Genomic DNA, 27,435 nt, shown 5'->3' on the forward strand with positions numbered 1-27,435 from the left:
ATGTGTAGTGTGAGTAGAGTGTGTAGTGTGAGTAGAGTGTGTAGTGTGAGTAGAGTGTGTAGAGTGTGTAGTGTGAGTAGAGTGTGTAGTGTGAGTAGAGTGTGTAGTGTGAGTAGACTGTGTAGTGTGAGTAGAGTGTGTAGTGTGAGTAGAGTGTGTAGTGTGAGTAGAGTGTGTAGTGTGTGTAGAGTGTGTAGTGTGTGTAGAGTGTGTAGTGTGAGTAGTGTGTGTAGAGTGTGTAGTGTGAGTAGAGTGTGTAGTGTGAGTAGAGTGTGTAGTGTGAGTAGAGTGTGTAGTGTGAGTAGAGTGTGTAGTGTGAGTAGAGTGTGTAGTGTGAGTAGAGTGTGTAGTGTGAGTAGAGTGTGTAGTGTGAGTAGTGTGTGTAGTGTGAGTAGAGTGTGTAGTGAGTAGTGTGTGTAGTGTGAGTAGAGTGTGTAGTGTGAGTAGAGTGTGTAGTGAGTAGAATGTGTAGTGTGAGTAGACTGTGTAGTGTGAGTAGAGTGAGTGTAGAGTGTGTAGTGTAAGTAAAGTGTGTAGTGTGAGTAGACTGTCTAGTGTGTGTAGTGTGAGTAGAATGTGTAGTGTAAGTAGAGTGTGTAGTGTGAGTAGTGTGTGTAGAGTGTGTAGTGTAAGTAGAGTGTGTAGTGTGAGTAGAGTGTGTAGTGTGAGTAGACTGTGTAGTGTGTGTAGAGTGTGTAGTGTGAGTAGAGTGTGTAGTGTGAGTAGAGTGTGTAGTGTGAGTAGAGTGTGTAGTGTGAGTAGAATGTGTAGTGTGAGTAGAGTGTGTAGTGTGAGTAGAGTGTGTAGTGTAAGTAGAGTGTGTAGTGTGAGTAGAGTGTGTAGTGTGAGTAGAGTGTGTAGTGTGAGTAGAGTGTGTAGAGTGTGTAGTGTGAGTAGAGTGTGTAGTGTAAGTAGAGTGTGTAGTGTAAGTAGAGTGTGTAGTGTGAGTAGAGTGTGTAGTGTGAGTAGAGTGTGTAGTGTAAGTAGAGTGTGTAGTGTGAGTAGAGTGTGTAGTGTGAGTAGAGTGTGTAGTGTGAGTAGAGTGTGTAGAGTGTGTAGTGTGAGTAGAGTGTGTAGTGTGAGTAGAGTGTGTAGTGTGAGTAGAGTGTGTAGTGTGAGTAGACTGTGCTGTGTAGTGTGAGTAGAGTGTGTAGTGTAAGTAAAGTGTGTAGTGTGAGTAGACTGTCTAGTGTAAGTAGACTGTGCTGTGTAGTGTGAGTAGACTGTGTAGTGTGTGTAGTGTGAGTAGAATGTGTAGTGTAAGTAGTGTGTGTAGAGTGTGTAGTGTAAGTAGAGTGTGTAGTGTGAGTAGAGTGTGTAGTGTGAGTAGAGTGTGTAGTGTGAGTAGAGTGTGTAGTGTGAGTAGAGTGTGTGTAGACTGTGTAGTGTGAGTAGAGTGTGTAGTGTGAGTAGACTGTGCTGTGTAGTGTGAGTAGAGTGTGTAGTGTAAGTAGAGTGTGTAGTGTGAGTAGAGTGTGTAGTGTAAGTAGTGTGTAGTGTGAGTAGACTGTGTAGTGTAAGTAGTCTGAGTAGAGTGTGTAGTGTGAGTAGAGTGTGTAGTGTGAGTAGAGTGTGTAGTGTGAGTAGAGTGTGTAGAGTGTGTAGTGTGAGTAGAGTGTGTAGTGTGAGTAGAGTGTGTAGTGTGAGTAGAGTGTGTAGTGTGAGTAGAGTGTGTAGTGTGAGTAGAGTGTGTAGTGTGAGTAGAGTGTGTAGTGTGAGTAGAGTGTGTAGTGTGAGTAGTGTGTGTAGTGTGAGTAGAGTGTGTAGTGAGTAGTGTGTGTAGTGTGAGTAGAGTGTGTAGTGAGTAGAATGTGTAGTGTAAGTAGAGTGTGTAGTGTAAGTAGAGTGTGTAGTGTAAGTAGAGTGTGTAGAGTGTGTAGTGTGTGTAGACTGTGTAGTGTAAGTAGACTGTGTAGTGTGAGTAGACTGTGTAGTGTGAGTAGACTGTGTAGTGTGTGTAGTGTGAGTAGACTGTGTAGTGTGTGTAGTGTGAGTAGACTGTGTAGTGTGTGTAGTGTGAGTAGACTGTGTAGTGTGAGTAGAATGTGTAGTGTGAGTAGAGTGTGTAGTGTGAGTAGAATGTGTAGTGTGAGTAGAGTGTGTAGTGTGAGTAGAATGTGTAGTGTGAGTAGAATGTGTAGTGTGTGTAGTGTGAGTAGTGTGTGTAGTGTGAGTAGAATGTGTAGTGTGTGTAGTGTGAGTAGAGTGTGTAGTGTGAGTAGAATGTGTAGAGTGTGTAGTGTGAGTAGAGTGTGTAGTGTGAGTAGAGTGTGTAGTGTAAGTAGACTGTGTAGTGTGTGTAGAGTGTGTAGTGTAAGTAGAGTGTGTAGAGTGAGTAGTGTGTGTAGTGTGAGTAGAGTGTGTAGTGTAAGTAGAGTGTGTAGTGTGAGTAGTGTGTGTAGTGTGAGTAGAGTGTGTAGTGAGTAGTGTGTGTAGTGTGAGTAGAGTGTGTAGTGAGTAGAATGTGTAGTGTGAGTAGAGTGTGTAGTGTGAGTAGAGTGTGTAGTGTGAGTAGAGTGTGTAGAGTGTGTAGTGTGTGTAGACTGTGTAGTGTGAGTAGAATGTGTAGTGTAAGTAGACTGTGTAGTGTGAGTAGAGTGTGTAGTGTGTGTAGACTGTGTAGTGTAAGTAGAGTGTGAGTAGAGTGTGTAGTGTGAGTAGAGTGTGTAGTGTGAGTAGTGTGTGAGTAGAGTGTGTAGAGTGAGTAGAGTGTGTAGTGTGAGTAGAGTGTGTAGTGTGAGTAGTGTGTGAGTAGAGTGTGTAGAGTGAGTAGAGTGTGTAGTGTGTGAGTAGAGTGTGTAGTGTGAATAGTGTGTGAGTAGAGTGTGTAGTGTGTGAGTAGAGTGTGTAGTGTGAGTAGACTGTGTAGTGTAAGTAGAGTGTGTAGTGTGAGTAGAATGTGTGTAGACTGTGTAGTGTGAGTAGAATGTGTAGTGTGTAGTGTGAGTAGAGTGTGTAGTGTGTAGTGTGAGTAGAGTGTGTAGTGTGTGAGTAGTGTGTGTAGTGTGAGTAGAGTGTGTAGTGTGTGAGTAGTGTGTGTAGTGTGAGTAGAGTGTGTAGTGTGAGTAGAGTGTGTAGTGTGTGAGTAGTGTGTGTAGTGTGAGTAGAGTGTGTAGTGTGTGAGTAGAGTGTGTAGTGTGTGAGTAGAGTGTGTAGTGTGAATAGTGTGTGTAGTGTGAATAGTGTGTGTAGTGTGAATAGTGTGTGTAGTGTGAATAGTGTGAATAGTGTGTGTAGTGTGAATAGTGTGAATAGTGTGTGTAGTGTGAATAGTGTGAATAGTGTGTGTAGTGTGTGTATTGTGAATAGTGTGTGTAGTGTGTGAGTAGAGTGTGTAGTGTGTGAATAGTGTGTGTAGTGTGAATAGTGTGTGTAGTGTGAATAGTGTGTGTAGTGTGAATAGTGTGTGTAGTGAGTCACTGGGTCATCACTGGGTCATCATTCTCACCCCAGAGCACTACATGGTGAGGTTTCAAGACTTCAGAAGGGTCGAGAATGAAAGGTGAGTGGTTTCTTCTGGCTTTTACCTGCAGTGTGGATAATCCACCCAAAGATGTCCAGCTGGAACTCACTGACCTGCAGTCTGATACACTGCTAACTGAACACCTTCACCAGAATCACCGCTGGATTTTAACAAAGAGACACAATCATAGGGACAAATTATGTAATGGACGGAGAGAAATTATTCATTTAACACACACACACAAATATATATATATATATATTACACTACTCACAAAAAGGATATTTGGCTTTTGAGTGAAATTTATGGAAAATGTAAAAAGTTCACACTACAGTGATATTATATCATGAAAGTAGGGCATTTAAGTAGAAGCTGCAATGGTGATTTCCTCATCTCAAACAATTTACTGAAACAAAAGCCAACAACAGTGGTGGGTATACCACAACAAAAAATCAGCTGATCCCATAGCTTTTCTGGAGAAAGTCTGGAGAAAGTGCAGGCCACTCCATTTGAGGTACCCCAGCCTCCAGCAGCCGTTCCCTAATGATGTGACCTCCATGAGCTGGAGCATTGTCGTCCATGAAGATGAAATTAGGTCTGTGTTGTTCATGCAGGGGCACAATGACTGGATTAATGATGTTATTCAGGTAGTATTGGCTTGTCACTGTACCATTCACAAGATGTAGGGCAGTTCTGTATTGAGTGGACACACCTGCCCAGACTGTAACACCACCACAACAGTGGCTGATGCATAGCGCTCTCCTTGACGTCTCCAACATCGTTGGGTCCATCATTTCTGCTCAACGTGAATTGACTTTCATCAGAGAACAGCACTGAGGCCCACCGGTCCCTCGTCCAGTGTAAATGCTCCCTGGCCCGACGCCTGTGCCTGGTGGTGTGGTCAGGTACCCTTGCAGGTCGTCTAGCACGCAGACCACGCTGATGTAAACGGTTTCGAATGGTCTGACGTGACACTTGGGTTCCTCTCACCTCCATTAAATGTGCCTGGAGTTGAGTGACATTCATCCGGTTCTGCAGGGCACTGTTCACAATGAAGCGGTCATCAACGTGGGATGTGGCCAAAGGACGTCCACTTCTATGCCTTTCTGTGACTCTTCCAGTCTCTCTGTATCTCTGTCCCAACCTGCTGATGACACTCTGTGACACTCTAAGCTCAGTGGCCACTTCCCTCTGAGAACATCCTGTTTGAAGCCTCACAATGGTGAGGTTCTGTTGATCAGTTGTTAGGTGTGGTCTTGGTCTCATGATGTCAAAATGTGAACAGCATGATGAAGAGGACTGTTTAAATACCAATTCTAATGGAACCAGAAAATTTATTGGTGGATTCATGGATCAAACACCGGTTGTGAATTTTGCCGTTAAGCACCTTGTTAGAGAACAGCAAGTTCTGCAGAAAGTACTGAAACACTGAACAGTTGGACATGTGCATTCAAAAGTGTAGAGAAGGTCAAATTAAGTTCACCTGGAAAGGTTATAGTGCATTTTAGGTGCATCCTGAAATTTCACTCGAAAGCCCAATATCCTGAACTTTCTGTGAGTAGTGTGTATATATATATAGATATATTTACAGTAGGCCATCTCTGATCTACTGTGTAGGCAGAGTATCGATAGAGGAAATAATGAGAGGAATAAAGTGTGTGTGTGTGTGTGTGTGTGTTGCACAATGATGTTATGAGCATCCTGAAGTTGTTATTATTTACTATTATACAATGAGTGAGGAAGAGAGACACCTGGTTGCTAAGCAACTGTCTGGAATGTCACCAGCACAGAGCTGAGTTTAGACACTCAACATGAATCTGTGTGTGTGTGTGTGTGTGTGTGTGTGTGTGTGTGTGTGTCCTCAGAGAAGGCTCTGTTCATATTTAACAAGCTTACACACACTGAGTTCAGACACTAAATTTTTCTCTCCTGACCTACATTCTGCTTTCTCGTTCTGAAAAGTTTCTGGGTTACTCGGCTTCCTTTGATTACACACGACCATACACACACACACACACACACAGTGAAAAACACCATCTCCAGTGTTCGGAGAAAGTAAAGGGGCAAAGAAGGAAGATCAAAAAGAAGAGGTGGGCGGGGTTAAGGTGTACATCAAACCAGATGTGTCTCTTTTAATGAACAAGAAAAGGAGAGACAGAGGGAGATGGATGAAGAGAGTGAAAAAGACTGATAAGGAGAGACAGATGAAGAGACAGATAGAAATAGATGCCTAAACACTTCCAGATGTCTATGTGCTAGCTAGCTAAATCAGTAACTAGCATTGTGTCAACAAATCACTACATAGTGCAGTATATTCTGTCTCTGTCATTAATTCAGTTCAATTCAATTTATTTGTACAGCACTTTTAATAATGGACATTGTCTCAAAGCAGCTTTACAGAAGTAGAGAAACATAGAAGAAACCTTGAGAGGAACCAGGCTCAGAAGGGAACCCATCCTCATTTGGGTGACACTAAACAGTAAAAATGTAACTGTAACTAATTAATGTCCTTTCTACAACAGCAACCAAAGGCCCATGAGGAACTATTAGGTCAGTGTAGTTTCTGAGGTCATTATAGACACTAATTCCTTGCTGTCACAAGCTGACAGATGTAACGGGAGATCTGTGACGGTGTGAAAGTCCCCAAGTGGCTCTGTCCATGGCAGTCTCCTGAGTCACAGGCCGTCCACACAGATCCATCCACAGCATCAGTGGGCACCACCAAGCGACAAGACGCTGACCAGGGGTAGGGCAGTGGTCACACTGGAAAATCAGAAAGACAGACGGAGAGAGAGAGAGAGAGAGAGAGAGAGAGAGAGAGAGAAAGATTTTCAGTATGATTCTGATCATGTGATGCTTAAAGACAATGTAGATTATGTGTAAAGTGCAGGCAGGGACTCCAGCAAGACTAGCTATGACATCATAACTAAAAGGGAGAGCCAGAAGGTCACAGACATGAAGGCTTCCCGGGACATAAAGCATCCAACCACTTCACAGTCAGCAAACCTGAGCGACTTGTGAGGATGGTAAGATGACAGCATCCAACACATCCCAGTCACCAAACACTCTATGACCATGAACCTTCCAGATCTGCTCCTTTACATAAGAAATCTATACATTAAAAGCTCGACTAAACAAATGTGTCTTCAGCCTAGACTTAAACACTGAGACTGTGTCTGAATCCCCACTGATGACTGATGGATGAGTTTGGGGTGTGTGATGGATGTGTTAGTGTGTGTGACAGCTGTAATAATGGCAGAGAGGGAAGATCTCAGCGGGACTGCCCTCATGTGCACAGTGTGTGTGTTTAGTTAATCCCTCTGAGAACACTGGGAGACATCCGTGTTGTTTAATAAGGCATCTGTGATCTATGTAGGAGATCTGCCTTTTCTCTGATCATTCACTACAGGGTGTCTGTCTGTCTCTCTCTCTCTCACTCACTCACTCACACACACACACATACACAGACTAAACAGCACATGGTTGATTATCTAATATAATATATTTTCTGGTTGCTATGATACTGAAAGCTACGAGTACAGAACTATCACTGAACTCACATTCCATGATAATCAAGTATCACTGGAGTTCATCCTCAACTTCTCAAAAACTACAGTGTGAGCACACACACACACACAGTTTATATCAATGTGTTTAAGCATCCTGTTTCTGATTAAACCGAGACTGGAGGGCAGTAAACTCTGACCACATGTGGTGAAGCAGTAAAACAGCAGTACACAGACAGCACAGTGAGAGGAACGCTGTAGTTACTGTACGATTACACCAGAGCTACAACAGAAAAATACTGTGCCTTTTAATGCTTCATCTGAGTCATTACACATTACAGTTTCCTTTAATACACATATCTGTAGACTAGGATGAACCTTCAAGACCGTTCCCCATGTTCTGTCATTATAGATTTTATCTCCTCTCCTGCTTTGCTGTCAGAACTTCTGTGTCTCAGCAGAAACAAGCGCCACAGGTTTGATCATATCTGCGAGAGTCTGGGTGGTCTCATAAAAAATATCGCCAACGGAAAAATCTCTAATTCGTTAACTGAAGCAGTGTATTTTCTTTACAAATCAGGAGTCTAATTTTAAAAACAATGTGATATAGTATCTGGTCACTTAGGCTTAAAAAATGGCTAATTACTAAAAATATTTCCAATATATTCCATTAAGTTTTAGGTAAATAACAGTTTGGCAGAACAGTTTGTTCATTTTAGACTCCAGAGTTTAGGAGTAGACATGTGGAGTCAAAGTCAAAGTCAAAGAAGCTTTATTGTCACTTCAACCATATATATCTGATGCAGTACACAGTGAAACAATGTTCCTCCTGGACCAGAGGTGCTACACAGAACACAGACAAAGTACAGTGACGCAGACAAACATAGAGCTATAGCATAGAGATAAAACTAAACTATACTTAAGGTGCAAGAAAAGACTAGACATACAGAAGTGCACAGGATGACAAGACAAGACAGTGCAGACAAACAACATATAGACCGAATTTTGTGCAAAAAAAACAGTGTAGACTGTGAGAGCAAATATTAAAGTGACACATGTAAACAGGATCACAGGATCAATATAAAAATGTAAAGCGAAATATAAAGTGACGTGTGTGCAAACAGGACAATTAGTGTGTGTGTGTGTGTGTGTGTGTGTGTGTCTAGCACAGTTCAGTTCTTGTTTGGAACACAGTACTCAGTTTGTGTGTGTGTGTGTGTGTGTGTGTCTAGCACAGTTCAGTTCTTGTTTGGAACACAGTACTCAGTTTTGTGTGTGTGTGTGTGTCTAGCACAGTTCAGTTCTTGTTTGGAACACAGTACTCAGTTTTTGTGTGTGTGTGTGTGTGTGTCCAGCACAGTTCAGTTTCCCCTGCTGAGATCAGATCTGGGAGTCTGGGGAAGAATCATCTTTCTCTGATTTAGAGATATTTAAACTGATTTTGGTTCCTGTATATGAGATGAGTTTTTATGGATTGCCTGCCCAATGCAGGACACTAATGGCGAGTTCACACTGCACGACTTTTCAGTCGCCAACTGGTTTTAAATCGGAGCTTGTGCACGCAAGTGACAATCGCACAGTGTAAATGACCAAAAACTCAGTCTGGATGAGTTGCTGACCCCTGTGAAATATTTGGCATGCTAAATATACTAACCCTGTTGGGGACTTAAAGTCATGCAGTGTGAAAGGAGCTCTGACTGAAACATACACTATATTGCCAAAAGTATTCGCTCACCCATCCAAATAATCAGAATCAGGTGTTCCAATCACTTCCATGGCCACAGGTGTATAAAATCAAGCACCTAGGCATGCAGACTGTTTTTACAAACATTTGTGAAAGAATGGGTCGCTCTCAGGAGCTCAGTGAATTCCAGCGTGGAACTGTGATAGGATGCCACCTGTGCAACAAATCCAGTCGTGAAATTTCCTCGCTCCTAAATATTCCACAGTCAACTGTCAGCTGTATTATAAGAACGTGGAAGTGTTTGGGAACGACAGCAACTCAGCCACGAAGTGGTAGGCCACGTAAACTGACGGAGCGGGGTCAGCGGATGCTGAGGCGCATAATGCGAAGAGGTCGCCAACTTTCTGCAGAGTCAATCGCTACAGACCTCCAAACTTCATGTGGCCTTCAGATTAGCTCAAGAACAGTGCGCAGAGAGCTTCATGGAATGGGTTTCCATGGCCGAGCAGCTGCATCCAAGCCATACATCACCAAGTGCAATGCAAAGCGTCAGATGCAGTGGTGTAAAGCACGCCGCCACTGGACTCTAGAGCAGTGGAGACGCGTTCTCTGGAGTGACGAATCGCGCTTCTCCATCTGGCAATCTGATGGACGAGTCTGGGTTTGGCGGTTGCCAGGAGAACGGTACTTGTCTGACTGCATTGTGCCAAGTGTAAAGTTTGGTGGAGGGGGGATTATGGTGTGGGGTTGTTTTTCAGGAGCTGGGCTTGGCCCCTTAGTTCCAGTGAAAGGAACTCTGAATGCTTCAGCATACCAAGACATTTTGGACAATTCCATGCTCCCAACTTTGTGGGAACAGTTTGGAGCTGGCCCCTTCCTCTTCCAACATGACTGTGCACCAGTGCACAAAGCAAGGTCCATAAAGACATGGATGACAGAGTCTGGTGTGGATGAACTTGACTGGCCTGCACAGAGTCCTGACCTCAACCCGATAGAACACCTTTGGGATGAATTAGAGCGGAGACTGAGAGCCAGGCCTTCTCGTCCAACATCAGTGTGTGACCTCACAAATGCGCTTCTGGAAGAATGGTCAAAAATTCCCATAAACACACTCCTAAACCTTGTGGACAGCCTTCCCAGAGTTGAAGCTGTTAGAGCTGCAAAGGGTGGACCGACGTCATATTGAATCCTATGGATTAGGAATGGGATGTCACTTAACTTCATATGCGAGTCAAAGCGAATACTTTTGGCAATATAGTGTACCTCCGGGATGACCTAAGAGAGCAAGACACAGGGCAGCGGGAAGTTCGAGGAGGAGTTATAGACCACAATATCAGTAAGCATGGCACTTTGGGTTGAGGTGAGGCATGCCAGTACCAATGACCTGGCACCCTCTCTGAGATGGACCACAAAAACTACCTTTTTAGAATCTCCACTCTGCACAAATGAACACCTTTGAGTATCCTGGGCCAGACCATTTTTCTGAGGACCTGAACTCTGGCTAAACTTACTCTGGCTCATGTGCCTTCACTGAAACAAATAATTTAAATTACCACTTTAAATGAAGCTTCAACAGGCTCATATATGTTTAACAACAAAGATATTTATTATTGGAAATGTTTGCCTAATAAGTAAATGTAAAAACTCTAATGTCTTTGTGTTTGTTTAATTTGATATTCTTAATCCAGCTTCAGGACTTGATTTGATAACATTTATGGTCAGTTTTATAAATAAATACAGAAAAATAGGTTCACAAACTTTGTAGTAGGACAGTAAGAGCTTGTGTACAAAATTTAGTTTTGGAGAAATCTTTAAAAGGGCACACACATGGACCAGGATGCCACTCAACAGGAAGCACACTTCAATACAGCACTTATTCAGTTTGCTTTTAATAAAACATTCCGTGCTTCAATGTGGTGACCTTGAACCTACACATCACACCCCATTGTTTCTATTCGACATCATGGTGAGTCAGTCACTGCACCAGCAGCCTGTAGAACTATAGGCATTAGCCAGGCAAAACTAGTCCACATAGGAGCTTGAGAGAGAGCCATGCTTGAAAACAGATGCACCTGACACTAGTGTAGATGCTGTCTTCCACCAGGGGGAGCCAGAGGACCATAACCCCATGACTTTATGGTTAGTTGTTTCCCAGGGAGGTAAGATGCTCAATAGTGCAGAAGGAGTGTCTGGCAGTCAAATGGGCCCTGGACACTTTTGGACAATTTTACTTGTCCAAATATTAAGTGTCTATCTGGAGCAAAGATATACAGATATTCATAAGCTGTGGATGAAACCCTGGGATTTAATTCCTAAAAAACAAAGTGAATCCTAAAGAAACTTTTCAATTATGAAACTGCAGCACCACTGGTGCAAAGAACAGCAGTTTTTCAAGGAGCTTCACAAGACATGCTCATGAAAAGATCAGCAGATGAAAAATGCAAATTGTTGGTGATTCCTTGGTTGGTGATGATCCCTAAGAACACAAGTAATGAAAAAGTAATGAGGAGCGCAAGAAAAGTTCAAACCGATTATCTGTAATCTGTTGGTACCTTTTCTCTTGGTGTTCGATCAGACATTAATTTCCATAAATACAAAGTAGGATTTCCAGGCTGTTTATCTTGGGTAAACCAGTAAGTCCGTAAAATATACAGGCATTCCCTAAAACTAGATCCTGAGACATAGATCAACAACCAGTCATTAAGAGCTATAGTCCAACCATTACCCCTGAATATCTGAACAGTCTTTCAACCCCCATGATTCTTTAACAAGACATTAAAATAAGTGTTGAGTTCAGAGAATCCTCCCTTTAGTTCCACACATTAGACAGTGGACACTAATGCCTAGAGTTAATCCCCAGAAAGCCACTCCAAATTGTTTCTGTGTGTCCGAACCACTGCACCAATCTCTGTACCTTTAAATGAAATTTGATGTTCTTTATTCTCATTTGATGCACAGTGTCCATATGCTGATGTGGTGAATCTTCTCTCTCTTTTCTCTCAGATGCTACTCTGAGGGCAGATCAGGTGGTGTTCAGGTGGTTTCTCTCAGCAGGTCTGGTTGTGTTTACTATGGCAGCGTCAAGCATCCTGAACTATGCATTTGATTTCCACCACAAGCATACTAGGAGTGGCCGCGACAGCTACGTGAAAATCAACTGGGCAACCTTTGACCCAACCGCACAGTATAATTTCAAGCTGTAGAACACCAACAACCTCAACACTCCATACGACTACTCCTCTGTGATGCACTACAGAAGAACAGCTTTCTCCATGAACAGTCGAGGCACCATCACTCCCATTCCTGATCCATCAGTAAAGACTGGACAGAGAGACGAATGAAATTGTTTAGAGCTTTTGACTTGATTTAACATTGTGTTACTGTTAAAGATAGATGATACAGTAATGACTTCACTTGCTGTGCTAACAAAATATGGAATCATACAATAAAATGGCTACATGCATATTTTTCTTAGTGTGTATTTTAATAATATATTAAAACTGCAAATTTACAAAAAAAAAGTTGCATTGTCACACCCTCAGTCCCTGCATATCATACATGTACCATGATTTTAATGGATATCGTTTGGTATAATTGAACCAGCACTTAGACATTCATGAAATCATATACATTTTAAAACTAAAACTTCGAGGACCATCATCAAAATTACACTCACCCTTTAAAAATCTTGGCCTGTCAGAGAATCCTAATATACCAGCCTCTGTTGTTAGAATGTTTTGTGAAATTTTTTTCCTGAAAGTTTGGTCTACTCCAGGTAGTGGTGCTGGAGATTTATTAATGCTGTCTATTAATTTTGCTTCACCCTATTGGACTTTTCAACTGGAATTTTGTTGAAACTGCTATATGAGGCATAGAAATACGACAAAATGGTACATAAAACACTCTATCAGCTGAGAAAAATGATTCAAATAGACAATATGGAATATTATTACATCAGCAGTGCAAGATGAGTATAGATTGAATAGCGACAGACAATTATATAGTTTAGAAATCCTGTGGTCATTTAGCAAGAAGATGGTTTTGTTGCTTTGGTGGCGCCTCAATATAAGCTGACTTTTGGTTGTTGGTATAGAGCAGGGCTAGATGTTTGGTCTCCTCTAGCCAGTATTTTCAAAGCCAGGTTGAACATAAACAATTTCCTGTTACTGTGTTTTCCTGGTTGTTAATAAATGAGTTGGGCAAGAACATGGGTAGAGCTCAATATTATGACTAGATCACTGAGACAGCACAGCTCCAACCCCAACACCCTGATCTTCCCACTTCCACTATAAAGACCCAGTCTGGGTCAGAAAGTGTTAGGACAGGGCCTGATGTGAAATGATAACATAGGTTATCGGTTTGGAATCTGATTTGAGAATGGCCAGTAAAGCTACACATTTTATTCCAAATAAAGCAGCAAGGTCACCTTACTTTACCTGATTAATCAATTTATCTGCTTTATCAAACATGTATTAGTTGCAGGTCCAAAGTCTCCAGAGCAAAAAATACAAATATTTGTAAATTTTGGATAAAAATCACATGACCATCAACTATACGGATCAGATAATCATTCATAGCCTGTTTAGCTTGGGTTAACTCATAACTCCTTCAAATATACAAAGCACTCCCTAAAACTAGATTCTGAGACAGAGATCAATAACCAGTCATTAACAGGTAAAGTCCAGCTAAAGTCCATCCATTACTCCTGAATATCCAACAGGAATTTACATAGGACTTATTTGACATATTTGTTGCTGCGGCACACTCGTGGAAAGAGCCTAACACAACAGCATTCATACTGCTTAACGTTCATCTATGCACCTGCTGTGTATACAGGTCAAAAAGGAAGACTGCTGAATAATTACCCCAGCTGAATCACTCAAAGACCCAGAGTGTTTAACATGCAATTTCTGCAAACTATGTATTTCTCAAACAAATATAATGATGGAGACATACATTTAATTCAAGAAAAACCAAAAGCCAGGTGAGACACTCGAGGCATATGTCAGCAACTTATGAAACAAGGCACAGAGTTGCAGGTTTGGAGATTTACAAGAAGAATTGGTAAGGGATTGACTTGTGTGTGGGATACTTAATGATGGAATGAGAAAACTCCTGTTGACTGACAATGAGTTGACATTAGCAAAGGCTATTGAAATATGTGAAATACATGTATTAATAGATCAGCACACCAACACACTAGCTGGACCAAAATACAACTTGGCAAATGTGGACAGTGTTCAACAAACTGTAAAAAGTAAGCTGTTTCATACTCCCAACCCCAGACTAGACAAGTTTGCACACAACAAATTCATAATTGCAGCAATTGTGGAAGCAACCATGAAGCAAAATGTGAGAGATGTCCTGTATATGGCTAGCAATGAAACAGGGTCAACAAATGGAACCACTTCCAAAAATGCTGCAAATCAACTAGTTTATCACACAAAATGTGTAAAAAAAAAAAATACTGTATATCAAATTGATGTTGCCAAAGACTCAAATAGCAGTGAAGACTCATTCATTATAGATGGAGTTACTTTGAACCATCAAAATGTGCTTACACCTGGCTCTATACAGCCAAAGAAAACTGCAATATCTTGCACAGGTCAAATCAATGGGAAAATAATTAAACTGAAGATTAATACAGGAGCCTCATGCAACATCATATCATTGCAGATATTTGCATAGGTAAAGCAAGATGAGAATCTTCAGGTGTCAAGCAATGTAAAGCTTGTTGCTTATGGTGGAGAGGAGATTCAAACTGCTGGAGCCACTGTGTTACCTTGCCATCTGAATGGTCAGATCCACACTCTACAGTTCTACGTGGTCCAAAGGGACATACAGCCATTGCTTGGGCTCTCGGACTGTCTACGGATGGGCTTCATTTCTCTGAATAAACCAGTACAGCAGGTCAGTCTAAAATAAACTTCAAGTTTTGCCTAACAGATCAAAAGCAGAGCTAGAAAGGATGGTCACTATAGGTGTTCTCACTCTCGTATCTGAAGAGAATTACTGGATATATATGTGATATATGGTAAAGAAATTCAAATTGAAACAGACCACCTGTCCACATTGTCCCCTTACCCAGTGAATGAGGCAGTAGACTTAATGAACTTTTGGAATCAAAGACATCCTGGTAGATCGGTAACCAGGAGATCCTCTGTTTGGATTTCTTTCTTTATGATGGGTTTAGTTCTCCAAAACTTTGATAGTACAATCTTTGAGCTTGATTGCTTGTGTTCCCTGGTAAGTTCTTATTCTTGTGTCTTCAAAGTGACTGAACAGACATCAGCAGTCTGGTAGTTGGGAACTAGTCAATAAGATGGGTGAAGTCAAATCAGGGTAAGGACACTTCGCTCATTTTAGCTTTTGTGGCTCCTGGATATGAGCTGAATTTTGGCAGTTGGTATAGAGCAGGACTGGGTGTTTGGTCTCCTCTATCCAGCACTTTCAAAGCCAGGATGAACATAAACAATTTCCTGTTACTATGTTTCCTGGTTGTCAATAAATGAGTTGTACAAGAACATGGGTAGAGTTCGATATCATGACTAGATCACTGAGACTACACAGGTCCAACCCAAACACCCTGATCTTCCCACTTCCACTATAAATGCTTATTCTGGGTCAGGAAGTGTTAGGACAGGGCTTGATGTGAAATGATCATCAGTCTGCAGTCTGATGTGAGAATGGCCAGTAAAGCTACACATTTCATTCAAAAAAACTTTCCCTGATTAATCAATTTATGTGCATTTTCAAACATTTATTATTTGTAGGTCCTGGTTCTTCAGAACAAAATATACATATTTGTAAATTTTGGATAAAAATCACATGATCTTCAGCTCTGTGGATCAGATATTAATTCGGAGAATGTTTACCTTGAGTTAACTCATAAGTCCTTCAAATATACAAGGCACTCCCTAAAACTAGATCCTGAGACATAGATCAACAACCAGTCATTAAGAGATAAAGTCCAGCTAAAGTCCATCCATTACTCCTGAATATCCAACCAATCTCCTGACTCTCATGCTTCAGCAAGACATTCAAGTGTTGAGTTCAGAGGATCCTCCCTTTAGTTCCACACATTAGACAGTGGACACTAACACCCAGAGTTAATCCCCAGAAAGCCACTCCAAGTTGTCTCTGTGTGTGTCCTTGTGTATAAAAAGTGAGGGATGACAGTTGACAGTCACCAAGCTACAGTGAAGGAGCATCAGATCATCTCCCCATACTAAATCATGGAGTCCAGAGCATCTCTCTCCATTCTAGCTCTGCTGCTTGGTTTCTCACAAGCTCTCAATCTCGACCAACCTGAGCACGTGGACATCATATCAAGGATTCTCACCATCAACAATGGTCTGATATCTCTCTCGACATATGTTCTCTACATATGTGTAATACACCACCATTAGTACTGTTTATTGGTTCTGCTGTCTTTATCCCTTTTTGTTTCTCTGGATGAAGGATCCACTGAACTGTTGTTGGAGGGAGACATACTCTTGCCAAGAGGTAGGAATGCTCTGGTCTGTAGTGACAGCAGTTGCTTTTGGAAGAAGTCCTCAAATGGCCTAGTGGAGGTTCCTTACAAATTGAGCAGTGTTTTCTGTAAGTGAACGACTTCCTTATTCACCATGTCCACTTATGACACATCTCTGTTCATTTCTCATTACTGTGTTGTCCATTTTCTTCACAGCTTTCTCTGACAGGACTGTAATTGCCAATGCCATGGCCTCCTTCCACAAGAAAACCTGCATTCGTTTCGTTCCCAGGACAAATCAAACTTCCTACCTTAGCATCGAGAGCAAAGATGGGTGAGAACCACAAAATCAATTCCTGTACCTGAAAATGAAGTTCTCTAATTCTGTTTGTGTCCTTAGTATGACATAAGTGATATGGCCAATTTCCCTCTTTTTTCTCTCAGATGCTACTCTAATGTGGGCAGAACAGGTGGTGCTCAGGTGGTTTCTCTCAGCAGGTTGGGTTGCGTTTACTATGGCATCATTGAGCATGAGCTGAACCATGCACTTGGTTTCCACCACGAGCATACTAGGAGTGATCGTGACAAGTACGTCAAAATCAACTGGGCAAACGTCGACCCAACCACACAGTCTAATTTTAACCTGAAGAACACCAACAACCTCAACACACCGTACGACTACTCCTCTGTGATGCACTACGGAAGAACAGCTTTCTCCATCAATGGGCTGGACACCATCACTCCCATTCCTGATCCTTCAGTGAACATTGGACAGAGAGACGAACTGTCCGCCATCGACATCCTGAGGATCAACACCCTCTACAAGTGCTGATGTTTTTCAGCGCTTTTGACTTGATTTATCTTTGCTCTAACATTGTGTAACTGTTAAAGATAGAGGAATCAGTGATGACTTTACTTGCTGTTCTAACAAAAGATGGAATCATACAATAAAATGGCTACATGCATCTTTTTCTCAGTGTGTACTTTAATAACATATTTCACTGAAACCATATCAAACAGTTTTTATCATGCCAGGATCATGAATGTCCAACAAGATTTATTGTCCTTTAACATTCCTTCTTTGTATCACATACCTAGTGGTATTTTATTAAATATTGTTTGGTATAATTGAACCAGCACTTAAACGTGTATGACTACATATAAATATAAAAATTAAACCTTTAAGGATCGTCAACAACATTAGACTTGATCGCAAATACACATCCTGTGAAAAAATCCTAATATACTAGACGTTTGTTCAAATATTTTCCAAACAGACTGAACTACTCCAGGTATTTGTGGTGGAGATATCTTAAGGCTGTTCATGTATTTTGTTTCATTCTGTTTGTCAGTTCAAGAGACTGTTGGTTAAACTAATAAGCATGGCTTAGAGATGCACCAAACCATCTTACAGCTGAGAAAACACTTCAAGTGGACAATATTATTTATTATTCCATGAGGGGTGAAAGCTGAGGATAGCTTAGAAAGTGAGAAAAATGGTGCAGAAAGCCTATTCCTATTGACCAGACTGGTGGTTTTATCTCAAGATGTATTCTTGTCTTACCAGAGCACGCAAAATCATAAAGGACTTTTATCACCCTGCCAATAGACTCTTTGCCCTCCTGCCTTCTGGGAGGCGCTACAGGAGCCTCCAGACCAAGACTAGCAGGTTGAGGAACAGCTTTTTCCCCACAGCTGTTTCTTTGCTGAACTCTACCTCCACCCGATCACACACATTGACTGAACACATTATTATCAGTGTATATAACCTTTTTCTGTATATAACCCTTTCTGTGTACAGTTTACACGTACAAATTATTTATCATAGTATACAATATCCTCCTCATTGCATACATCTAAATCATTGCACTCATTGTACAAAACTCCTCTGTATACTGTTTACATATTTACTTATTATCATGGTATACAACACCTTCTTTATTGCACCACTATAATCATTTGCTCATTTGCACTCATTGCATTTACTCATTCCATTTACCTCCCGCTGTATACTGTTTATATACTGTTATATATGCAAATTATTTAGATATTTTTGTATATTGTTTATATATGCAAATTATTTATTGTTATGTACTTAATTATATATGCTAATTATTTGCACTGCGAAAATGCACTTCTGGTTAGATGCTAACTGTATTTCGTTGCCTTGTACCCACATGTGCAGTGACTAAAGTTGAATGTAATCTAATCTAATCTTTTTTTGGGTAATCATAGATAGGTAAGTACCAAAGACCTGTCATCATGCTGGGCACTAAAACTATTACTTTAGAAACTACGCTGTCCCCTTACCCCAGGGTTGAGGTATTACAAAGTCCGACGAAGTCCAAGACCAAGGCATAGATGCTGAGGGACGACCCCAGCTGAGCAACATAAAAGGGAGGGAGGGAGTTTAACATCCTTTGCTTAATGCCAAAGGTTAATGTCCTCACATGAGCAGCAGTCCACAGAAGGCCGGAAGAGAAAAGGAACCAGGCCTGCAACATCCTCAGCTGGTACAGAAGATCGGCAGCGTTCTCCACATAACCGAGAAGCTGAGCGAAGCCGCCAAATACTGGAAAGGCAGGAGAAGCAGAGTAGGGTGACAACATCCTCCGCAGGCAATAAAGTGAGGCAGCGTCCTCCACATGAACCAGGAAGCGGGGCAACGTCCCCCCAGGAACAGATGCAGAGCGATGCTCACTACAACTGAAAACGGAAAAAATCCACAAGGGAAAAAGTTGGTCCTTGAAGGCGGGAAATAAACTTACTCCAAATCAGCTCCAAAGGCTTTAAGTGCCTGGCCAAAGCTATCCCGCCGGGTCTGTACATGACTGAGTCCTTCTGTCACAATCGGGGTGCCTCCACAGAGCAGGGTCAGACCCAAATGCAGTGATAGCAACCAGCATTTGGGGTATATAACTTTATTTTAAATAAACAACGATGTACACAGGAAACACTGGGGGAAAAAACTCAGCAGCAGCAATACACAACCAAAATACTGGGACTAGAAAAGGCACTTTTCTACTTATGTGCCACTTATGACAGAGACTCAGCAAAAAAACAAATGCAACACAACCAGTATAAATAGGGGAAAATAATAATGACACATTAGGAACAGGTGTGCAGAGATAAGGAGGGACTAAGGACTGGGCAGGGCAAACACATGAAAATACAAAACAAAACAAACCACATGACACAGAACACACACTGCCAGAAAGCCCCCTAGTGTTCCGGCAAGGAAATGTCCAACCATCCTGACACCTGTTTGCTCGTTAACCAGCACTGTTTGTGGTTCCCAACAAGTTAATGGTACTTTGAGGATTTGAAGTTGAGTGCCTAGCTTCTGGATTCAGGTCTGACTATTGTGATTCCAAAGTTATGGAAAAACACCTAGCTTCTTATATACTGCTCAAAAAAAATTAAAGGAACACTTTTTAATCAGAGTATAGCATCACATCAATTAAACTCCTGGGGTATTGATCTGGTCATTTGGGTAGCAGATGGGGTTGTTAATCAGTTTCAGGTGCTTTGGTGTTAATGAAATTAACAACAGGTGCACTAGATGGGCAACAATGGGTGCGTTTACATGGACACTTGTAATCTGACTGTAACAGGACTAGAAGCACAATCAGATTAAAAAAGTGTCATGTAAACACGTCAATCGGATGGAATTTGCCACATCTGATTAAAATTTCAATCAGATGGTAAGGGGTGGTTTAAACCATTTTTAGTCTGATCGAGAGGACGTGTAAACACTTAATCAGATGGAATATGTTCCTGGAAAGTTCTGCGCATGTACAATGAAGCAAGAATGACGTATGACGTACGGATGTTGATACGAATGATGTATGACGTACAGATGTTTTCATGGACTGTGCGCATGTCAAAAGATCTAATTCAATTCTAATCATGTGTCATGTAAACGCACATAACAATCTGATTACTTTATACCGCGTTCATGTAAATGCTGTGATCGGATTCGTCAATCTGATTGAATTCAGTCCGATCTGTTTAAAAAGTGTCCATGTAAATGCATCTAATGAGACAACCCCCAAAACAGGAATGGTTTTACAAGTGGAAGCCATTGACATTTTTTTTCCCTACTCATCTTTTCTGACTGTTTTTCACTAGTTTTGCATTTGGCTAGGTTCAGTGTAACTACTGGTAGCATGAGGTGATACCTGGACCCTACAGAGGTTGCAGACCAACTTATACAGGATGCCACATTAATACATGCCATTGCCAGAAGGTTTGCTGTGTCATATAGCTTAGTCTCAAGAGCATGGAGATTCCAGGAGACTGTTACATACTCTAGGAGAGCTGGAATGGGCTGTAGAAGGTCCTTAACCCATCAGCAGGACCGGTATCTAACAGGAAGAGCACTGCCAGAGCCCTACAAACTGACCTCCAGCAGGCCACTGGTGTGAAACAATCAGACTGGTGTGAAACAATCAAACAATGGTCTGGGGAGGCATGTCCATGGAGGGACGCACAGACCTCTACTGACTAGTCAATGGCACCCTGTCTGCCATTAGGTATTGTGATGAAATCCTTGGACCCATTGTCAGACCCTACGCTGGTGCAGTGGGTCCTGGGTTCCTCCTGGTGCACAACAATCCCTGGCCTCATGTGGTGAGAGTATGCAGGCAGTTCCTGGAGGAATTGATACTATTGAATGGCCCACAGGCTCACCTGACTGAAATCCAATAGAACACCTCTTGGACATTATGTTTCAGTCCATCCGACGCCACCACGTGGCACCTCAGACTGTCCAGGAGCTTAGTGATGCCCTGATCCAGATCTGGGAGGAAATACCCCAGGACACCATCCATCGTCTCATTAGGAGCATGCCCCAATGTTGTCAAGCAAGCATGTGGGGGCCATACAAACTACTGAGTACCATTTTGAGTTGCTACAATGAAATTGTACAGACTAGCCTGCTGCATAATTTTTTTACTTTGATTATAAGGGTGTCTTTGAATTCAGGCTTCTTTAGGTTGAAAATTTTCATTTCCATCAAACAATGTGGCATCCTTTTATTCCTTACACATTACCCAGTCTACATCAATATATATATGTCCAGCATGATATTTTTTCCTGTTGAGATCTGATGTGATTTCATAATGTTTCTTTAATTTTTTTGAGCATTGTATTTATATGTGGTCATTCATGTCTAAGTGCTGGTTCAATTATATCAAATGAACAGGACATGGTGTATTAGGATTCTCTCACTGGATATGCTTTGTGCAGCTGAGTCTAAAGTTGATGACTCCTCAAATATATAGTTTTATATTTATATACAGTAATAAAAGTCAATTTGCTGTTTCAATTATACAAAACAACATTCAATAAAATGCCAGTACATATGTGATATAAAGGTGAAAGTAACCAGTGTTGTAATGTAATGAAGTAAAATTACTTCGTTACATTACTTAAGTATTTTTTGAGAGTTTTTGTACTTTACTTGAGTTTTTATATTTCTGTCAACTTTTACTATTACTTCACTACTGTTTTGAAACAAATTCTATACTTTTACTGTTTTGCATTTTCGTTACTTATTACAAAAAAACCTGTGTCCAAATTTGCAGTAAAGGAAGTTTGTGGTTAGTGATGATTTTAGGCTATGTCCACACATAGCTGTGTATTTTTAAATATTTTAATTTTGGGTACTTTATACAACACTGAAAGTAACAATAAATCTTGTTGGATGCTCATGGTCCTAACATGATAAAAACTCTTTCATTTAGTTTCACTGAAATAAAGTACACACTAAACAAAAGCATGTAGCTATTTTATGGTATGATTACACATTTTGTTAGCACAAAATCAAAATTAAAATCAAGTCAAAATCTCTAAACAATTTCAGCACTTGTAGAGGGTGTTGATCCTCAGGATGTCGATGGCGGAAAGTTCGTCTCTCTCCAATGTTCACTGATGGATCAGGAATGGGAGTGATGGTGTCCAGCCCGTTGATGGAGAAAGCTGTTCTTCCGAAGTGCATCACAGAGGAGTAGTGTTGAGGTTGTTGGTGTTCTTCAGCTTAAAAATAGACTGCGTGCTTGGGTCAATGTTTGCCCAGTTGATTTTGACGTACTTGTCGCAGTCACTCCTAGTATGCTCGTGGTGGAAACCAAGTGCATGGTTCAGCTCATGCTCAATGATGCCATAGTAAACGCAACCAGACCTACTGAGAGAAACCACCTGAGCACCACCTGATCTGCCCACATTAGAGTAGCATCTGAGTGAAAAAAGAGGGGAATTGGCCGTGTCACATACATCTAACTAAGGACACAAACAGAATTTGAGAACTCCAATTTCATGTTTAGGTACAGGGATTGGTTCAGTGGTTCTCACCCATCTTTGCTCTTGATGCTGAGGTAGGAAGTTTATTTGTCCTGGGCATAAAATGAATGCCGGTTTTGTTGTGGAAGGAGGCCATGGCATTGGCAATTACAGTCCTGTCAGAGAAAGCTGTAAGGAAAATGGTCAACACCATAATGAGAAATAAACAGAGATGTGTCATAAGTGGACAATATAGAAGTTTTCACTTACAGAAAACACTGCTCAATTTGTAAGGCAGCTCCACTAGGCCATTTGAGGACTTCTTCCAAAAGCAGCTGCTGTTGCTGCAGACCAGAGCATTCCTACCTCTTGGCAAGAGTATGTCTCCCTCCAACAACAGTTCAGTGGATCCTTCATCCAGAGAAACAAAAAGGGATAAAGACAGCAGAACCAGTAAGCTGTACTAATGGTGGTGTATTACAGATACACTACTCACAAAAAGTTAAGGATATTTGGCTTTCAGGTGAAATTTCAAGATGCACCTAAAATGCACTATAACCTTTCCAGGTGAACTTAATTTGACCTTCTCTACACTTTTGAATGCACATGTCCAACTGTTTCTGCCTTGATGCCTGATGACTCCTGAGATAGGCGCAGGCTTCCAGTATAGAACGGATAAGCGGTACAGACAATGAAATGAATTGAAATGAAATGTCCAACTGTTCAGTGTTTCAGTACTTTCTGCAGAACTTGCTGTTCTCTAACAAGGTGCTTAATGGCAAAATTCACAACCGGTGTTTGATCCATGAATCCACCAATAAATTTTCTGGTTCCATTAGAATTGGTATTTAAACAGTCCTCTTCATCATGCTGTTCACATTTTGACATCATGAGACCAAGACCACACCTAACAATTGATCAACAGAACCTCACCATTGTGAGGCTTCAAACAGGATGTTCTCAGAGGGAAGTGGCCACTGAGCTTAGAGTGTCACAGAGTGTCATCAGCAGGTTGGGACAGAGATACAGAGAGACTGGAAGAGTCACAGAAAGGTATAGAAGTGGACGTCCTTTGGCCACATCCCACGTTGATGACCGCTTCATTGTGAACAGTGCCCTGCGGAACCGGATGATGAATGCCACTCAACTCCAGGCACATTTAAGGAAAGTGAGAGGAACCCAAGTGTCACGTCAGACCATTCGAAACCGTTTACATCAGCGTGGTCTGTGTGCTAGACGACCTGCAAGGGTACCTGACCACACCCCCAGGCACAGGTGTCAGGCCAGGGAGCATTTATGCTGGACAAGGGACCAGGGGGCCTCAGTGCTGTTCTCTGATGAAAGTCGATTCACGTTGAGCAGAAATGATGGACCCAACGATGTTGGAGACGTCAAGGAGAGCGCTATGCATCAGCCACTGTTGTGGTGGTGTTACAGTCTGGGCAGGTGTGTCCACTCAATACAGAACTGCCCTACATCTTGTGAATGGTACAGTGACAAGCCAATACTACCTGAATAACATCATTAATCCAGTCATTGTGCCCCTGCATGAACAACACAGGCCTAATTTCATCTTCATGGACGACAATGCTCCAGCTCATGGAGGTCACATCATTAGGGAACGGCTGCTGGAGGCTGGGGTACCTCAAATGGAGTGGCCTGCACTTTCTCCAGACCTGAATCCCATTGAAAACCTATGAGACGTCGTTGTCAAGCTGCAATTGATGGTCAAGAGCACATGACAAATTATTGAGACATTGACATTTTTTGTTGTGGTATACCCACCACTGTTGTTGGCTTTTGTTTGTGTGAGGAAATCACCATTGCATGCTTCTACTTAAATGCCCTACTTTCTTGATATAATATCACTGTAGCATGAACTTTTTACATTTTCCATAAATTTCACCCAAAAGCCAAATATCCTTAACTTTTTGTGAGTAGTGTATGTAGAAAATATACACTACCAGTCAAAAGTTTGGACACACCTTCTAATTCAATGTTTTTTGTTTAGTGACTTATTTTCTACATTCTAGAACAATAATGGAGATTTCAGAACAATGAAATAACACACATGGACTTAAGTAATCCATATGTAACAACAAAAAACACCAGTCAGTTGTTATTTTAAGACACGAAGGTCAGGTGTTCTGGAATAGTTCTTGCAAGAACAGTATTGTCAAGTGCATTTGCAAAACCCATCAAGCCCCATGATGAAACTGGCTCACATGAAGACCATCCCAGTAAAGAAAGACCAAAACTGACCTCTGCTGCAGAGGAGAAGTTCATTTAGAGTGACCAGCCTCAGAAATCACCAATTAACAGCACCTCAGATTAGAGGCGTTATGAAGGCTTTACAGAGCATCAGTAGCAGACATATCTCAATATCAACTGTTCAAAGGACATTATTGTGGATTTCGGCCGCCTTCAGCATTGTTTTACAATGTAGAAAGAAATAAACATCAGGAAAGACCATGGAATTAGAAGGTGTGTCCAAACTTTTGACTGGTAGTGTATGTCGAGGGAGATATCAGGCCGTTGTTGATGGTGAGTATCCTTGACGTGATGTCCATGTGCTCAGGTTGGTCGAGATAGAGAGTTTGCCAGAGGCCAAGCAGCAGAGATAGAATGGAGAGGGATGCTCTGGACTCCATGATGCTTCAGTATGGGGAGATGATCTGGATGCTCCTTCACCGTAGCTCGGTGACTGCCAACTGTCAACTTGGAGTGTCTTTCTGGGGATTAACTCTAGGTGTTATTGTCCACTGTCTAATGTGTGGAATTAAAGGGATGATCCTCTGAACTTTAATGCCTTGCTGAAGCAGCATGAGAGCTTTACCTCTTAATAACTGGTTGTTGATCTGTGTCTCTGGATTTAGTTTTAGGGAGTGCCTTGTATATTTGAAGGACTTACTCACAAGGTAAACATTCTCTGAATGAATATCTGATCCATATAGCTTAATGTCATGTGATTTTTATCCAAGATGTACAAACAGTTGCATTTTTTGCTCTGGAGAATTTGGACCTGTAACTAATACATGTTTGAAAATACAAACAAATTATTACAAAAACGATTTAGGAAAAGTTTGCTGAATTTGCTGCTTCATTTGAATGAAATGTATAGCTTTACTGGCCACTCACACATCAGACTGCAGACTGATGATGTACATTATCATTTCACATCAAGCCCTGTCCTAACACTTCCTGACCCAGACTGGGCCTTCATAGTAGAAGTTGGAAGATCAAGGTGTTGCTGTTGGAGCTGTGCTGCCTCAGTGATCTAGTCATGATGTTATGCTCTACTCATGTTCTTACCCATCTCGTTTATTGACAACCAGGAAACACAGTAACAGAAAATTGTTTATTTTCAACCTGGCTTTGAAAGTACTGGATAGAGGAGACCAAACATCCAGTCCTGCTCTATACCAACGACCAAAAGTCAGCTCCTATCGAGGAGCCACCAAAGCTAAAATGAGGTATGTAACTGTCCCCTGATTTGACTTCACTATATCTTTTTGCCTAGGTCCCAACTACCAGACTCCAGACGTCATTTCTTTCACTTTGGAGATGCAAGAATAAGAACTGATCAAGCTCAAAGATTGTACCATCAAAGTGTTGGAGAACTTAACCCATCATATGAAAAGAAACCTAAAAAGAGGAAACTCCTGGTTACCGACTTACCAAAAGGTCTTTGAATTCAAAAGTTCATTAAGTCTACTAACTCAGTCATGGGGTAAGGGGACGTTGCAGTTTTCAAAGAAACAGTTTTTGTGTCCAACATGAGGACAGTTCTATGGTATGTACGGTATCTGTCTACATGTACCTAAAGCAGGAACACATCTTGAGATAATACCATCTTCTTGGCATGGGTGTCGCTAGGACATTTTAGGGGGCTTTATCCCCCCTAACATTTCTACTCAGCCCCCCTAAAAATTCTGTGATTCTCTATAAACTGTACACAGGCCTCAGTCACCTTTAAATTTAATCTTAAAATGGCGGCAGTCTTCGGCTTCTCCCGGTCTTTCAGTGCGTTCTTCAATCCGCAGACTGCGGCATCGCAGAGCGAGGATCAGGGGATAAGACAAGGTGTGTTTTTCGATAGATTGTTATAATATCTGCATCTGTGCAGTTCTTTTTCATAAATACAGTTTACATGTGATAAAGGGGAGTATCAGTTTACTCTAAGTTTTCGCTGTGTTCATCCCTCATCACAGCATAGCTGTTTTCTGCAGTGGACATGAAGCCCTTGACACATATGAACATATAGTCTACGTCATAAAACAATCATGTTGTTGCTGTTTTCATTTGGAAACTTAACTTTCGATATAAAACGTTACAGTGCATGTGGCATTAACTACCATACAGTTATATGCACAAAAATGATTAAAGACAGTGACAGACAGCATTCAATGCACTTATTTTAACTGCATATCAGAGTGATTGACAGAGATAGAAACATCATGTTTTTTTGTATTAAATATTGTATTGTATTAAATAATATCCCAGATTGTGAAATACATTTGTTAGCTTTAGAGTAAGGATTTTTTTTGTCACTTTGATTTAGAAATGTGGCAAAGTTGTTATATTTAAATAAATAGAAAGAAAAAATGAATGATATCATACAGTATAAGACAGATGGAACATATAGACAATTACATTAAAACAATGTTTGTCTCTATTAATGAATTTGAATGAATAGTCTATTAGCTATGAAATGAAATAAAAAATAATACATTAAGTGGTTGAATATAGAACCTACTGTATTATTTATGAAGCTAAAAAGCTTAATTGACCTAGATAACATGATCAAAATTTTAATATTTATATTTCATTGTAGATGGATATACAGTTTTTCAACACACATGGGCACATGGGAGTAGGTCCGAAAAAGAGCAGCAGTCAGGTGAGAACAGAACATGGACAGCCTCTCACACACATTACCACTGTGTTCCCAACATTGATTGCAGTCATTGCACCCTAAAGTATTTTTCACATTTTTATGTCTGCCAATTTCCACCAGAAAGCAGCA

General features: G+C 41.2%; 1 protein-coding gene and 1 pseudogene across 1 annotated transcript; one reads left to right on the forward strand and one right to left on the reverse strand.

The window, feature by feature from the left end:
* The first annotated feature begins 15,888 nt into the window (after window positions 1–15,888).
* Window positions 15,889–16,959, forward strand: LOC131347442 (hatching enzyme 1.2-like). Its single transcript, XM_058381485.1, has 4 exons — window positions 15,889–16,006; window positions 16,115–16,255; window positions 16,344–16,461; window positions 16,572–16,959. The coding sequence occupies exons 1-4, from the start codon at window positions 15,889–15,891 to the stop codon at window positions 16,957–16,959; spliced, it is 765 nt and encodes a 254-aa protein (XP_058237468.1).
* A 5,030-nt stretch (window positions 16,960–21,989) lies between these two features.
* On the reverse strand, window positions 21,990–25,060 carry LOC131347752 (hatching enzyme 1.2-like; annotated as a pseudogene).
* Window positions 25,061–27,435: the final 2,375 nt, after the last annotated feature.

The sequence above is a fragment of the Hemibagrus wyckioides genome, linkage group LG27, assembly GCF_019097595.1.
Source record: "Hemibagrus wyckioides isolate EC202008001 linkage group LG27, SWU_Hwy_1.0, whole genome shotgun sequence".
In the NCBI taxonomy this organism is placed as follows: Eukaryota; Metazoa; Chordata; class Actinopteri; order Siluriformes; family Bagridae; genus Hemibagrus; species Hemibagrus wyckioides.

What these genes read in the sequence shown, in the direction of transcription:
- LOC131347442 (XM_058381485.1), top strand. Translation starts at nt 15,889, where the DNA reads ATGGAGTCCAGAGCATCTCTCTCCATTCTAGCTCTGCTGCTTGGTTTC. An exon ending in GATTCTCACCATCAACAATG is followed by an intron (nt 16,007 to 16,114) that starts GTCTGATATCTC and finishes CTCTGGATGAAG; the next exon opens with GATCCACTGAACTGTTGTTG. An exon ending in AGCATCGAGAGCAAAGATGG is followed by an intron (nt 16,462 to 16,571) that starts GTGAGAACCACA and finishes TTTTTCTCTCAG; the next exon opens with ATGCTACTCTAATGTGGGCA.